Below are 17060 nucleotides of genomic sequence, written 5' to 3' on the forward strand. Positions count from 1 at the left end.
AAAGTAGTAAAAGTTCCTGATATACTGTTTTGGAATGTTGTTAAATAAATGAAGTGCACACAGCAGAATTTATGCTACCCTTCCATTTGTGCATAGAAGGCAGTGTAATATGGGTGTATGGGGGGATAAAGAAGTGTGTGTATGCATGTGTATATATTCATTTATATACCCACATACATACATATTTATGTTTTGATTTCCTTTTATGCATGTCCATAATCATAAAACATCTTAAAGTATAAACAGATACTGGTAACAGTGATTGCCTTTGCTTTTGGGTAGAGGAACTAGGTGGCTAAGAGATAGAGGTAGCAAGCAGTTTTTATGAATACCTTGTAAAATTTTAATCCCATAAATACATTACTTATTCAAAAACTAAGTGAATGAAAAAAATGTTTAACTCCGTAGTCCAGATGGTTTTATAATTTAACAAAAAACGATTTTAGACCATAGAAAAGGTTAGATAGAAAATTACTCTACATCATTTTATTTATGCAGATACTATAATCTCACTTCTAAAACATGATGTAATGCACAGAATAAAAACTACAAACCAGTCTTACCAATGGAGATATAAAATATTTAAATAGAATATTTATAAATTTGGCCTAGTACTATATCAAAAGATTATTATAATATGACCAAATAGGAATATGCTATAAATGTATGAATAGTTCAAATATTAATATCAAGAATCGTATGGATATAATTCTTTACAAAAACAATTGAAGAGGAGGAAATCACATAGTAAAGTTGGTAGCTGCCATGAGGAAGAGGGAGACAGAAGGAACAGCAGCCTGTGTCAGACAACCTGGATGCAACAGGCTTAGTGTTATATCAGTAGTTGTATGTTTTCAGGTCATCATCGTCAGGTAATGATGTCCTGCCATAGCAAAGAGAAGCATTTGCTATAGGGTGGTAAGGGCCTGAGCCATGCAGTCAAGTACATAATACAGTTTCAAAAGGCACATGTCAAAAATAACTAAATTAGTACTTTAGCACTTGTGAAGAGTTGAACTTTTAAAACTGTCTAGTTATAAAGATATTTTATTCTCACGTTCCCTATAAGATTTGAAGTATATTAATCTATTAGATTTTAAGATTAATTTCTTTTTAAACTGATGTAAATCTCCAAGGTCAGATACCTTTACTTATCTTTCTTCTGAACTTTAAGGAGATTTACATCAGTTTTTAAAAAGAAACTAATCTTAAAATCTAATAGCTGACTAATTGGACAAGACCCTGATGGTGGGAAAAATTGAGGGCAGGGGGAAAAGGGGGTGACAGGATGAGGTGGTTGGATAGCATCACTGACTCAATGAACATGAGTTTGAGCAAACTCAGGGAGATAGTGAAGAACAGGGAAGCCTGGCATACTGCAGTTCATGAGGTCACAAAGAGTTGGACATGATTTAGCAACTGAAAAATTGTACCCTTTATTAATGAAAAGGCTTTGTTGATTGCCTTAACCTAATTTAACCTACCCCCTGAACTCCGAGAGTGACAATGTAACCAACTACATCTGTGTGGTGCCTTTTAAGGAGCTGGGCCTTGGACTTAGTGAAGAGCAGATTTCAGAAGAGGAAGCACATAACCTTACAGATGGCTTCAGCCTGCCTGCGTTGAAGGTAATCCATTCATGGATGTGAAGGGCTGAAGAAAAGATAGATGCATTTGGGTTGTGTTTGTGCTTTCTGAACGTACATGGTACACCTGTCCCCCCACTTTTGTTGTTTGCTGGATACCATCACCATAATAGCCTTACTGGTGTTTTTGAAGTTGCCTTTAAAAATGGAGAGTATCATAAAGATTGGATGAGGAAATCCTTATATTCCGATGTTAAAATACTTAAAATTCTTAATATATTTATTTCTGAAATTAAATTAGAATTTGAAGATAAATGAGTTTAATAGGAACCCAATGTATGATTTTATTTACTAGCCATTTGTTTCAATAAACATGGGTAAAGAACTTACAAGATCTACCCCTTGGAAAATCTTCCAAATCCTTGTTTAGAACAAGAATTTTTTCATATGTTAAAGTCTCTTAAAAGGATATATTTGACTACATAAACTTCTAAACTTTAAATGCTGTATCCTTTAAATGTGAATAAGCTCGAGGAAGAGGGGTAATGCAATGATTTATAAGCTTGAATTCTTTCTATATAAAGAACACTAAGATATGTAAAACCTATTGAAGATAGGTCAGGTGCGTGAATTGCCAGTTCACAAAAGAAGAAATAGAAATGGCCAATAAATATGATAAAAAAATTTCAATCTTATTACTAATGAAAGTAACAAAGAAAAATAAGTAAATATTTTGCCAAAGATTTTGAAAGTTGATAATAGTCATTGTCAGTGAAGACTTTGAGAGACCTCACACCAGTGGTGAAAGTATCAACTGCTTCGCTTTAGCAGTGAATACCAGTTTTTACAAAAGTATGTACCCTTTACTCCATCATCTTTAGCTTATAGATTCATCTCAGTAATTGAAGATATATTCAAGGTATGTTCGTAATATTACTACAGCAGCAAATATTGGAAACAAAGGAAAAGTTCAGTGATATGAGATTAATAATGATTTATGATGCATTCATTTACTGAACTGTTTGGAGTTAGTAGTAGAAAAAAATAACATAAAAAAACATAAGTTAAAGAATGTTACAAAACTGTATGTATTGTAAGATTCCAGCAATATTTTTTGAAAGTCAGTCCAGATGTCTTGAAGTTCATTTTCAGTATTTAGCAAACTCCACTTTGATATTTCTTTATTCCTAGTCTTTAAACTTCACTTGATACTGTGGAAATCAGTACAAGTGTAATTAACAACATATTTTTCAACATCCATTTTGTTTTGAGACTGTATGAAGTTTCACATCTTTGAAATTTTCAGATCCACATAAGAGTTCTAGTTCTCCTGTTTTTCTTTCCAGTTACTTGAAATTCACCTTGACTTATTTTTAATGTCATTGTAACCCATCTTAATAAATGTCACCATACAACTTATTAAGCTAGATATCTGGATACTATCGTCCTTCTTTCTCTTTTTACCCTTCACATAGAAGCTATCAGTAGATTTTTGTGCTGGTTCCACCTTTAAACTACATTTTAAACTCTTTCCCTTTTTTTCACGTCATTTCCCACCATGCTAGTCATAGCTGCCATCATTCTTATCAAGGCCACTACAATAATTTTCTTCTTGGTTTACCTTAGTTCCTTAAAATTTGTTTCAGAATGCACTTTGACATTTAAAGTGCCTTAAAAATGATAGAATCAGTAATTCACTTATGCAAATATTTCTTAAAGAAATTATTTCAAGTATCTTAAAGCTTTATGGACCAAGTTGCTTATTAGCTCTGTTCATAATAGTTAAAAATGGAACACTGCCTAAATGTGCAGCAGTAGAGGAATAATTGCATGAATTATGTTAAATCCAGTAGGGACCATTGTATAATAGCTACAACTTGCTTATGAAGATTTTGTAAAAATTTGGAGAAACCAGTACAACAATCAGAATAAGTAAATATATATTTAGTATGACCACAACTCTGTTTTTAAAAAAGACCATGAGAAAATACTAATATACAATTAGCTATTCTTAAGGTGGTTGCACTATAGGTAATTCCATTTACTTCTAAATTCAATACCATGACCATGCTTTATTCTGTGAATGGAAATAGTTATTTTCAAAGGACAATTTGGGAGATTCTTAATGATGAAAAAGCAGGGACTTTGGAATTAAGCAGATGTGGGTTTACATTTTAGCCCTAACATTGGCTAGTTGTTTGACTTGAATGAGTTATTCTTTGAATTTACTAAGCTGTAAAAAGGGGTTACCATACCTGCCCTACACGGTTTTAGATTAAATGAGAAAACATACCAAATACCTACAACAAAGCCTGATCAACCCAAAATGGTAATAGCTGTTACTCTTTAAGAAGGATTTGGAGAGAGAATTATGGTCATATTTCTTTCTTTTTTAAATGATTTTTTCTTTACTCATCAAGATGTCTCAATTATTTCCCTATTTTTCTATGCTTTTTAAAAAGCTTGTTAAATCCTGGATTATATTTGGTCCAAGTACAGGCAGCAAAGAGAAAAAGTGGGTCTCTTGGAGTTAGACTTCTAAGTTTGACTCTTACCACCTGACTACTGATGTGGTCTTGAACAAGTCATCGTTTCTGTGTTCATAAAAATGAGATGCTTATCACTAAAGGATTAAATATTTGCCAGTCCAGTGCCTGGGACTGAGTAAGTGATTAATAAATGTTAGCTGATTTTTTAAAATTCTGTCTGACATGACCTATTCTAAAATGTGGAACGTGTTCACTTATCTCCTCCACATACTATGATGAAGGATATAGCTGGATCCTCTTTGCTCACCCATATTATTTTACAAATGAGACTTTAGTGTTTTAATTTTGTTTTATTTTGACATATAACTAATACATAACTAAACTTGGTGATTGTGTTGCATTGTAACCAGGAACATCAGACTCCAAAAGTGGCCTATCTTGAGGTTTCCTTTATAAATTGCTAAAAATTCCTGTAATGTTCAAAAACTGTGTACGGCCACCATACACAGTTGTCATTATATCCAGATAAAGAATTTCAAAGTGAATTTTATAAGGTAAATTTTAAAAGAAAATTATTTCTCAAAAGAGCAACACTAATTAAAGCTTTAAAAAAAAAATGTAGTGAAAGATAGTTTACGAATAAATCAGGTGCTTTTGTTTTCCTTTGTAATCTTCATTATGTCCTTTAAAGAAAAAATGTTTTGTTTTGTTTTTTTAATTGCTTGCATATCTTCTCTCAGAAGAGCTTCAGTTCAGTTCAGTCACTCAGTCGTGTACAATTCTCTGAGACCCCATGGACTGTAGCACGCCAGGCTTCTTGCTGTGACATAAATCACAGCTACCAACTCGTGGAGTTTGCTCAAATTCATATTAATCCAGTTGGTGATGCCATCCAACCATTTCATCCTCTCTTGTCCCCTTCTTCTCTCGCCTTCAATCTTTCCCGCATCAGGGTCTCTTTTAATGACTCAGTTCTTTGCATCTGGTGGCCAGATGCGAGCTGGAGCTTTAGCTTCAGCATCACTCCTTCCAAAGAATATTCAGGACTGATTTCCTTTGACTGGTTTGATCTCATTGCAGTCCAAGGGATTTTCAAGAGTCTTCTCCAACACCACAGGTCAAAAGCATCAATTCTTCGGCACTCAGCCTTCTTTATGGTCCAACTCTCACATCAGTGCATGACTACTGGAAAAACCATAGCTTTGACTATATGGACCTTTACCGGCAAAGTAATGTCTCTGCTTTTTAATAGGCTCTCTAGGTTTGTCACAGCTGAGCTTGATTCCATAAAAGCAAGTGTCTTTTAATTTCATGGCTGCAGTCACCATCTGCAGTGATTTTGAAGCCCACGAAAATAAAGTTTGTCACTTGTTTCCATTGTTTTCCCATCTGTTTGCCATGAAGTGCTGGGACCAGATGCCATGATCTTAGTTTTTGAATGCTGAGTTTTAAGCCAGCTCTTGCACTCTCCTCTTTCATTTTCATCAAGAGGCTCTTGAGTTCCTCTTCACTTTCTGCCATAAGTGTGATGTCATCTGCATATCTGAGGTTATTGATATTTCTCCCAGCAATCTTGATTCCAGCTTGTGCTTCATCCAGCCTGGCATTTCGCATGATGTACTCTGCATAAAAGTTAAATAAGCAGGGTGACAGTATACAAGCCTTGACGTACTCCTTTCCCAATTTGGAACCAGTCCATTGTTTCATGTCTGGTTATAACTGTTGCTTCTTGATCTGCATACAGATTTCTCAAGAGGCAAGAAAGGTAGTCTGGTGTTCAGGAGAGCTTAGCAATAGCAAATGCTGCATCTTTGGAAAGGAATGAAACTTCCTAACTTTATCCTGAGGAGAGACATATGTGAAATATCTAGTACAGAGTCCTTACCCCTCTTTTTTCCTTAGTTCAAAATTTTAACTAGTTTTTTGTAAAATTATTATAAAGAGTATATTTCCTGCTTTAAAAAGCAAATCTACATTTTGTGAAAATGCTTTTTTTTTTTTCAGTTTGCTGTTTGGCTTGCAAGATCTTAGTTCACTGACCAGGGATTGAACCAGGGCCATGGCAGTGAAAATGCCAAGTCCAAACCAATTGACTGCAGGGGACTCCCTGAAAATGATTTAAAACAGCATTTCCTGAGTGCCCGTAAACTATGGTTATCCCCTCATCCAGAGCAGCTTCCCTTATTTAAAGAGCAAACAAGAAAAAATGCGTATTTCTGCGTTTTGGTTTAATTGGACAACATGGCAATGATTACATAATAGTCTTTGTTTTTTTTAGGGCAGTAAGCTATGCCAACTTGTCTTTTAGTTATCTGAAACAACCAGAATCTGAAACCCTAGAATCATCCTTGTTAACACTTTCACTCTGTAAATAGATTCTGTCCATTCTGTATGTATCCAGAGTTTGCCCTCTGCTTACCTCTTACTGAAGTTGAATGGTTCTATGAACAACTACAAGATCTTCTAGAACTAACACCCCAAAAAGATGTCCTTTTCATTATAGGGGACTGGAATGCAAAAGTAGGAAGTCAAGAAATACCTGGAGTAACAGGCAAATTTGGCTTTGGAGTACAGAATGAAGTAGGGCAAAGGCTAATATAGTTTTGCCAAGAGAGCGCACTGGTCATAGCAAACATCTTCTTCCAACAACACAAGAGAAGGCTCTACAAATGGACATCACCAGATGGTCAATACTGAAATCAGATTGATTATATTCTTTGCAGCCAAAGATGGAGAAACTCTATACAGTCAGCAAAAACAAGACCAGAAGCTGACTGTGGCTCAGATCATGAAATTCTTATTGCCAAATTCAGGCTTAGATTGAAGAAAGTAGGGGAAACCACTCCATTCAGGTAGGACCTAAATCAAATCCCTTAGTATTATACAGTGGAAGGGACAAATAGATTCAAGGGATTAGATCTGATAGACAGAGTGCCTGAAGAACTGTGGACAGACGTTCTTGACATTGTACTGGAGGCAGGGATCAAGACCATGCCCAAGAAAAAGAAATGCAAAAAGGCAAATTTGTAAGGCCTTACAAATAGCTCTGAAAAGAAAAGAAGGCAAAGGAGAACAGGAAAGATGCACCCATTTGAATGCAGAGTTCCAAAGAATAGCAAGGAGAGATAAGAAAGCCTTCCTCAGTGATCAGTACAAGGAAATAGAGGAAAGCAATAGAATGGGAAAGACTAGAGATCTCTTCAAGAAAATTAGGGATACCAAGGGAACATTTCATGCAAAGATGGGCTCAATAAAGGACAGAAATGGTATGGACCTAAGAGAAACAGAAGATATTAAGAAGAGGTGGCAAGAATACACAGAAGAACTGTACAAAAAAGATCTTCACGACACAGATAATCATGATGGTGTGATCACTCACCTAGAGCCAGACATCCTGGAATGTGAAGTCAAGTGGGCCTTAGGAAGCATCACTACAAACAAAGCTAGTGGAGGTGATGGAATTCCAGTTGAGCTATTTCAAATCCTAAAAGATGATGCTGTGAAAGTGCTGCACTCAATATGCCAGCAAATTTGGAAAACTCAGCAGTGGCCACAGGACTGGAAAAGGTCAGTTTTCATTCCATTCCCTAATAAGGCAATGCCAAAGAATCCTCAAACTATTGCACAGTTGTACTCATATCACATGCTAGTGAAGTAACGCTCAAAATTCTCCAAGCCAGGCTTCAACAGTACGTTAACCGTGAAGTTGAACTGTGAACTTCCAGATGTTCAAGTTGAATTTAGAAAAGGCAGAGGAACCAGAGATCAAATTGGCAACATCCATTGGATCATCGAAAAAGCAAGAGAGTTCCAGAAAAACATCTACTTCTGCTTTATTGACTATGTCAAAGCCTTTGACTGTGTGGATCACAACAAAATTCTTCAAGAGATGGGAATACCAGACCACCTGACCTGCCTCTTGAGAAACCTGTATGCAGATCAGGAAGCAACAGTTAGAACTGAACACGGAACAACAAACTGGTTCCAAATCAGGAAAGAAGTACGTCAAAGCTGTATATTATCACCCTGCTTATTTAACTTATATGCAGAGTACAGCATGAGAAATGCTGGGCTGGAAGAAACACAAGCTGGACTCAAGATTGCCGGGAGAAATATCAATAACCTCAAATATTCAGATGACACCACCCTTATGGCAGAAAGTGAAGAAGAACTAAAGAGACTCTTGATGAAAGTGAAAGAGTGAAAAAGTTGGCTTAACACTCAACATTCAGAAAACTAAGATCACTTCATGGCAAATAGGTGGGGAAACAGTGGCTGACTTTATTTTTTGGGGCTCCAAAATCACTGCAGATGGTGATTGCAGCCATGAAATGAAAAGACGCTTACTCCTTGGAATGAAAGTTTTGACCTACCTAGAGAGCATTTTAAAAAGCAGAGACATTACTTTGTCAACAAAGGTCTGTCTAGTCAAGGCTATGGTTTTTCCAGTGGTCATGTTTGGTTGTGAGAGTTGGACTATAAAGAAAGCTAAGCACTGAAGAATTGATGCTTTTGAACTGTGGTGTTAGAGAAGACTCTTGAGAGTCACTTGGACAGCAAGGAGATCCAACCAGTCAATTCTAAAGGAAATCAGTCCCGAATACTCATTGGAAGGACTGATGCTGAAGCTGAAACTTTAATACTTTGGCCACTTCATGTGAAGAACTGACTCATCTGAAAAGACCCTGATGCTGGGAAAGATTGAAGGCGGGAGGAGAAGAGGATGACAGAGGATGAGATGGTTGGATGGCATCACCAACTCAATGGACATGAATTTGAGTAAGCTCCGGTAGTTAGTGATGGACAGGAAAGCCTTCAGTCCATGGGGTTGCAAAGAGTCGGACACGACTGAGCGACTGAACTGAACTGAACTACCTCTTACAACTCACCATTATGTGCAAGGTACCTGGTTAACTCCCACCTGCATTATTGCAGTAACCTCCTGTCTTCTGCTCACCTCCCTATTATCTATCAGCACAGCAGCCAGAATGATCTTGTTAAAGCTTAACTCGAATCATATAACTCTGATGCTTAGAAACCTTCAGTAGCTCCCCATTTCTGTTAGAGTAAAAATCCAATTATGCACCCTTCCCCCTTGCTTATTGTGTCCCTCTGCTTTTCTCTCCTTTCTCTTCCCCTCACATGTATACACACAAACACACATTTGTTGTTCCCCTTCTCTGCTATATTCTCTCCATACCCCGTCAGCCAAGAAACTTATCTTTTACTTGATTAATATCTATTGCCCAACTACTTGAACATAAGCTCCATCAGGGCAGGGATATTTTTCACTTTTGTTCTCTGCTATATTATTAGCACCCATAATACTGCTTGGCACATCATAGATGCTCAAAAAACACTTGTTGAATGAACAAATAAAGGGATAAAGAAAAGATTTCTTTTGGCCACACTGCACAACTTGTGGCATCTTAGTTTCCCAACCAGGGATTGAACCTGGGGCACAGCAGTAAAAGCACAAAGACAGCCACGGGACTACCAAGGAATTTCCAGGAAAATTATTTTACTGATAAAATTTAATGGTTAAGTAAGACTTCTGTGATAGCTTGTATTTATATTTAAGAATTCTTTGTGTATCTTTAGTGATTTGGAATTTTGGCCTTGCTTATTAAAAAAAATGTTAATAGTAAAATAGGTTTACATTAAATTATCGTAATTCATTATTTGCATAATTTTAAAATTCATTTAGTATACCAGTTTAAATAATGTCCATTTTCATGTTTATAAAAAACTAGAATCTAAATTATCCAAAGCGGTTCAATCCTCTCTGTTATCTGCTAACTCCTTTTCATACTAGATTGTATTTGTATGTTTGATATTGTCCTCTTGAACAGGACTATTTCTAGGAATCCTTTGCTGCCGGGATCAGGGTGTGTCTTTCACGAATGGTTGTTGTAGTTTCTCATGCCAGACATTCCTGAGTATGATCACTCTGGAACTGATTTTTATGTTATTTCTTAGCTATTTCCTAGGCTAATTTTGAACCCCAAACTCTGGATCCATCAATGACTTATTTCTTTGGACTTACACAGATCCATCATTCCTGCTCTCTCCATTTCTCCTTTGTACACATTTTTTAAAAAATAATTCATCAAAGAACATTCATTTCTAATTAGGTGTGTCTCATTCCATCAGCATTTCTCTTTTAGGACAGAATTACACTAAATTATAAACTGGTTCTGCAATTCATGGGGTCGCAAGAGTCAGACACGACTGAGCGACTGAACTGAACTGATAAACTGGTATGAGGTGCTATAGGATCAGAAGTTTGTATGTCCTATGACTACATAATTTGATGTAACATGGGCTTCCCAGGTCTCGCTAGTGGTGCAGGAGCTGAAGGAGATGTGGGTTTGATCCCTTTGTCTGGAAGATCCCTTGGAGAAGGGCATGGCAAACCATTCCAGTATTCTTGCCTGGAGAATCCCTTGGGCAGAGAAGCCTGGTGAGCTACGGTCCATAGGATCACAAGGAGTTGGACATGACTAAAGCGACTTATTCATGCATGCATTCTTCGCTACTCTTAGAGTTAGTTCAAGCTCAGCTATATTCATTACTTAGGATAAAGTGAAAAGTTTAATCCAGAAGTTAAGATAAATAAATTTGTAGTTTATTTTGAATATTGGCCAATATTTTTTTATTGATCTTGTTCTTTTTTTCTTTTTTTTTTCTTTTTAGGTTCTGTTTCAGCTCTGGGTGGCACAGAGTTCAGAGTTCTTTAGGCGGCTAGCCCTGTTGCTTTCTACAACAAATTCACCTCCTGGGCCCCTACTTACTCCAGCACTTTTGCCTCATCGTATCTTATCTGATGTGACTCAAGGTCTACCTCACGCTCATTCTGCCTGTTTGGAAGAGCTTAAGCGCAGCTATGAGTTCTACCGGTACTTTGAAACTCAGCACCAGTCGGCACCCCAGCGTTTATCCAAAACTCAGCAGAAGTCAAGAGAACTGAGTAATGTTCATACGGCAGTACGCAGTTTGCAGCTACATCTGAAAGCATTACTGAATGAGTAAGTTTAGAAGCCATATAAGGAAACATACCCATGATTAGCAGGCTTCATTCTTGTGCCATTGTGGTTGTTGGCTTGTATCTTAGCTGAAAAGAAGCAACAAAATTTGAGACACAGCCTAAGGGATGGTTTCAACCTACAAATGTAACAAACTGATTTGATAGTACTGTAATTTGGGGGATTCATTTATAGTTTTTAATTTTTTTATTTCAACAGAAAACCTAGAAAGATAGGACAAAAGCCGAGAAGTGTTATTTTAGGTAGTTGAAGAGTATTATATTGCTATTTTTCTGAATAAAAGGTTTGGACATTTTTCTATAGCATCAGTTCAGTTGCTCAGTCGTGTCTGACTCTTTGCGAGCCCATGAATCGCAGCACACCAGGCCTCCCTGTCCATCACCAACTCCCGGAGTTTCCCCAAACTCATGTCCATCAAGTCAGTGATGCCATCCAGCCATCTCATCCTCTGTCGTCCCCTTCTCCTCCTGCCCCCAATCCTTCCCAGCATCAGGGTCTTTTCCAATGAGTGGCATGAGGTGGCCAAAGTATTGGAATTTCAGCTTCAACATCATCCCTTCTAATGAACACCCAGGGCTGATCTCCTTTAGGATGAACTGGTTGGATCTCCTTGCAACCCAAGGGACTCTCAAGAGTCTTCTCCAACACCACAGTTCAAAAGCATCAATTCTGCGGTGCCCAGCTTGCTTTATGGTCCATAAAGAAATTTCTCACATCCATACATGACCACTGGAGAAACCATAGCCTTGACTAGATGGACCTTTGTTGGCAAAGTAATGTCTCTGCTTTTTAATATGCTATCTAGGTTGGTATAACTTTCCTTCCAAGGAGTAAGCATATTTTAATTTCAGGGCTGCAATCACCATCTGCAGTGATTTTGGAGCCCAAAAAAATAAAGTCTGACACTGTTTCCACTGTTTCCCCATCTATTTCCCATGAAGTGATGGGACCAGATGCCATGATCTTAGTTTTCTGAACGTTGAGCTTTAAGCCAACTTTTTCACTCTCTTCTTGCACTTTCATCAATAGGCTCTTTAGTTCTTCTTCACTTTCTGCCATAAAGGTGGTGTCATCTGCATATCTGAGGTTATTGATATTTCTCCCAGCAATCTTGATTCCAGCTTGTGCTTCTTCCAGCCCAGCATTTCTCATGATGTACTCTGCATATAAGTTAAATAAGCAGGGTGACAATATACAGCCTTGACGTACTCCTTTTCCTATTTGGAACCAGTCTGTTGTTCCATGTTCAGTTCTAACTGTTGCTTCCTGACCTGCATACAGGTTTCTCAAGAGGTAGGTCAGGTGGTCTGGTATTCCCATCTCTTTCAGAATTTTCCACAGTTTATTGTGATCCACACAGTCAAAGGCTTTGGCATTGTCAATAAAGCAGAAATAGATGTTTTTCTAGAACTCTCTTGCTTTTTCAATGATCCAGCGGATGTTGGCAATTTGATCTCTGGTTCCTCTGCCTTTTCTAAAACCAGCTTGAACATCTGGAAGTTCACGGTTCACATATTGCTGAAGCCTGGCTTGGAGAATTTTGAGCATTATTTTACTAGCGTGTGAGATGAATGCAACTGTGCAGTTGTTTGAGCATTCTTTGGCATTGCCTTTCTTAGGGATTGGAATGAAAACTGACCTTTTCCAGTCCTGTGGCCACTGCTGAGTTTTCCAAATTTGCTGGCATATCGAGTGCAGCACTTTCACAGCATCATTTTTCAGAATTTGAAATAGCACAAGTGGAATACCATCACCTCCACTAGCTTTGTTCGTAGCCATGCTTCCTAAGGCCCACTTGACTTCGCATTCCAGGATGTCTGGCTCTAGGTGAGTGATCACACCATCATGATTATCTGTGTCGTGAAGATCTTTTTTGTACAGTTCTTCTGTGTATTCTTGCCACCTCTTCTTAATATCTTCTGCTTCTGTTAGGTCCATACAATTTCTGTCCTTTATTGAGCCCATCTTTGCATGAAATGTTCCCTTCGTATCTCTAATTTTCTTGAAGAGATCTCTAGTTTTTCCTATTCTGTTGTTTTCTGCTATTTCTTTGCATTGATCACTGAGGAAGGCTTTCTTATCTCTCCTTGCTATTCTTTGGAACTCTACATTCAAATGGGAATATCTTTCCTTTTCTCCTTTGCTTTTTACTTCTCTTCTTTTCACAGCTATTTGTAAGGCCTCCTCAGACAGCCATTTTGCTTTTTTTGCATTTCTTTTCCATGGGGATGGTCTTGATCCCTGTCTCCTGTACAATGTTTCTATAGCATAGAACAAGTTTTTTTGCCCCAATTGAATAGTAAAATGTGCGATCCATAGTTTATATTTGTTGATCTTCTACTTCTCATGGTATTGTTAGTACTCCACCTTAGTAAAATGCCGTGCCCAGTCATTTCAGTGAAAGTTTTCTATAACAGATGCTTATAGTATAGGACTGGATCAGATGAATGAGTTGGTTCATGTTGTGTTGTAATCAGGGGAAGGTCAGAGAAATTTAATGAGTTGAGCAGATTGTAGGTGATGTACTTGACCCTGGATACCAAGCAAGATGTGGAAGGGGGGGTGCCGCAGTTGATTTTCAAAGATAAGAAAATGCATCAAAAGGTCTTGAAGTCTCAGTAAAATCAAAAGGCTAATTTACCAGAGTGAAGAAGGATGTGATGTATACAGATAGGAAATTAAGGTCAGAAAGACATTTTAAAAAGATTTAACCATCAGTTGAAGGTCTGAGATAGGTATATAAGACTGATGTAAAGGTTGGGGCATAGGGAACAATTAAGAAACTATGAGGCGGGGATGTTCCATTGGTCTGTTGCTGCTGCTCTAAGAAAGCTATCTCCCACTGGGAATATGGGAGATCAGGCTGTCCATTGGAGTGAGTGGCAAAAGGTGGATCAGCATGAGAGGGAAACAAGATTTCAGTGGATGGAAAGGTTGTGTTAGGCAAACCAGGGTCTGTCAAGAATTAATGTTTGACAATGGAATCAGAAATGTACAGGGTGTAATAAAATGCATTAGCATGAGAAAGATGGTTTGGGAAGAAAGAGTACTACACTGGATGGACATGAAAATGACAAAGAAGGGCTTTGTACCTTGGCCAGGGATTATGGAAAATACATGGGAGGTATGTTTCCTGTTAAAAAATGAAAGATTTTATGTATGCTACTGTAATCACCCTTCAAAATACTTTCACTAGAGAGCAATCCAGTCACAAAGCATCATATCTGATTTGCTCTTTAGCACTGCCACACAGAGCTTTGAAAAAAGTGTTATCTAAAAAATTATTCAGTGTTTCATTCCTCCTCTGGCTTGTCCCATTTGCCATTCCCATTCTCACTTGCCTACAGGAGGGCATTAACTCTGTAAGTGTACTCCGGTCTGTAGAGTGCCTGCTGCCAGATGAATGTTTCTGAGCCTTATATTTGCTTTCTTACTTATCTGAAAAATTGCCCTGGATTTGGAGTGAGTGTAGCAGCTTAGACTGAAGTCTGTATAAAACATTCTGCAGAAAGGGTTTGCTATAAACTGACTGCAGTCTGCTCTCTCTCTCTATTTCTCACTCCTTTACCTCAGTCCAGCCAAACTGTATAAAGGCTATTTCCCATCACCATCTAGAATGACCTTCTTCATCTTCTGTACATCCTCAGATTTTATCCATCCTTCAGTGCTACCTCAGAAGTACCTCTTCCTTAGCATAGTAACTTGCTCCTCTTCTGAATTCTTTTAATCCCATCTTTCTCTCTGTCATTTTGTGCCTGGATGTAACCCAGCTTTACAATTTACCAGCTGTATGACCTGGGCAAGTTTTTTCAACTCTCTAGACCTAATTTCTCATCTTTAAATTGGAAATAAAATGTTAGTTTTAATTTTTTATAATATCATATATGTATCACTTCTCTGATGTGTTTTAAGTTTCTTGTAAGTAGGAAATAGGTTTAATTTATCTTTTTAGTTTTTAAAAATGCCTGGTATATATGCAAGAAATATTTGTTGAAGAAATATATGATACTCTATAAACTTTTTTTTAAACTAGTAAATGCACATAATGTAAAATTTACCACTTAACCATTTTTAAGCTACAGGTAAGTGGCATTAAGTACATATATATTGTTGTGCAACCATCACCACCTTCCACATTCAGAACTTTTTCTCATCTTACAAACTTTTTTTTAAAATAAACTTTGTGAATTATGCATTTCGTTTCATAGTTTAGAAATCTGTTTCTGTTTTTCTTTATTACTCAGGGTAATAATTCTTGAGGATGAACTTGAAAAGCTTGTCTGTACTAAAGAAACACAGGAACTAGTATCAGAAGCTTATCAAATCCTAGAACAGAAATTAAAGTTAATTCAGCCCCATGTTCAAGCGAGCAACAATTGCTGGGAAGAGGCCATTTCTCAAGTGGACAAATTGCTACGAAGAAATACAGATAAAAAAGGTACCTATGAGAGAGTTCTTTTGCATACACTTACCAGACATACTTATTCCCAGTAGGACTTTATTAGGTATACTTCTTGTCTGCATGATAAGACTGACTTGATAAAATTTCTTAGTTGTCTAAAAAAAAAAAAGGTGAACTTATATGTGCAAATTGACACTGAATATAAAGTTTTGGCTCTTATTTTTGTAAATAAAAAATGAATATGATTTGAAGTTTCCCTGAATCATATACTTCCTTTTTTAAATTTTTAATTAAAAAAATAGAGTTTAATAGTATTATTCCATTATTAGAAATTCCAGAAACTCTTTTCCAGTTAGGGTAATAATGAGTTTTGATAGTCAGGGACCAGAGATTGAATTTACTTTTAAGATAAAATACTTCATTAATTTATATAGTTATAATTAGTAAAATTATTAGTAAATAATAATTAATAAAATACTTCACTAATTTAATTGTAAATGTTTGGCATATTAATCTTTAAACTTGTGCTGTAAGTCAATAACATGTTTATCCCTTGGACCTTTATTATGATGTTAAGAGGGAGGGGACATATGTACACCTATGGCTGATCATGTTGATGTTTGACAGAAAACAACGAAACAACAAAATTCTGTAAAGCAATTATCCTTCAATTAAAAAATAAAAAATTGTATTATTGGCAAAGGTGAGGAATGCTTTATCATCCTGTTAAGTCATTGTTTTGTTTATAGCTAGATCTGTAATACTTTGTTTACTGTCTTAAGCAAACTGAATGAGTCCTTAGATAGTAAAAGTATTAGCATTTTTCAAAGGAAATGTAAACAAGCTAATTACTGATATACTATCAATAGATTTCCTCAAATGTAAATGGTGAATAATTCTTTCTCCAAAAGATAGATTTGCCAAGGGTTTTTAATATGTGCAAATATTTATGCATATTAAACTTTTTTAGATGACTTAACTCTAGAGCTTTTGGGTGTATTTTTTATAAATAGAAACACTCAGGAGACCACTGGGTGTTAGAAGATGCATCCCATTCATGCCTCCCTTAGCATACTGTAAGATATTGAATCTTAGTCACTTGAACATGATTGTTAAAACAGTCTCAAATCATTGGGCAGGTGATAAGCCATTTCTTGATTTGCTCATAGGTGGTAATGATATGAACTAAGATACAAGTATTCAGAAACTTTTCTCACTAAAATGCCCATCATAGCTTTGGATACACAACTTGAAATAAAATTGTTAGCTTAAATTTTTTAAGAAACAGATGCTTTAGTTAGCTATATCTTTTTCTTTTAATTATTTCAAAATTATAGGAATATCACAAGAATAATTTTAAGTACCCCTTAATTCCAGATTCCCCAGTTTTTTACATTCTACCACATTTGTGTGTGTATTTGTCTATAAATTCTTTTGGTGGTATTATTCTAAACCATTTGAGTTAAGTAACAGACATGAAATCCCATTGCCCCTAAGTATTTCTGTTCATATTTTTAAAAATCAGACATTCTTCTGT

At 36.6% G+C, this 17060-nt stretch overlaps 1 protein-coding gene across 23 annotated transcripts in view; it reads left to right on the top strand.

The window, feature by feature from the left end:
* VEZT (vezatin, adherens junctions transmembrane protein) overlaps positions 1 to 17060 on the top strand; it is a 70915-nt gene that overhangs the window by 45291 nt on the left and 8564 nt on the right. For all 23 annotated transcript variants that reach the window (XM_081592193.1, XM_081592177.1, XM_081592181.1 and 20 more), the window contains 3 exons: positions 1481 to 1628; positions 10772 to 11103; positions 15366 to 15559. In XM_081592193.1, the coding sequence (XP_081448319.1) occupies positions 1481 to 1628; positions 10772 to 11103; positions 15366 to 15559 (674 nt within the window). The remainder of the gene's footprint in view (positions 1 to 1480; positions 1629 to 10771; positions 11104 to 15365; positions 15560 to 17060) is intronic.

The sequence above is a fragment of the Giraffa tippelskirchi genome, chromosome 4 (genome assembly GCF_054371585.1).
Source record: "Giraffa tippelskirchi isolate mGirTip1 chromosome 4, T2T-mGirTip1v1.2.pri, whole genome shotgun sequence".
Taxonomy (NCBI): domain Eukaryota; kingdom Metazoa; phylum Chordata; class Mammalia; order Artiodactyla; family Giraffidae; genus Giraffa; species Giraffa tippelskirchi.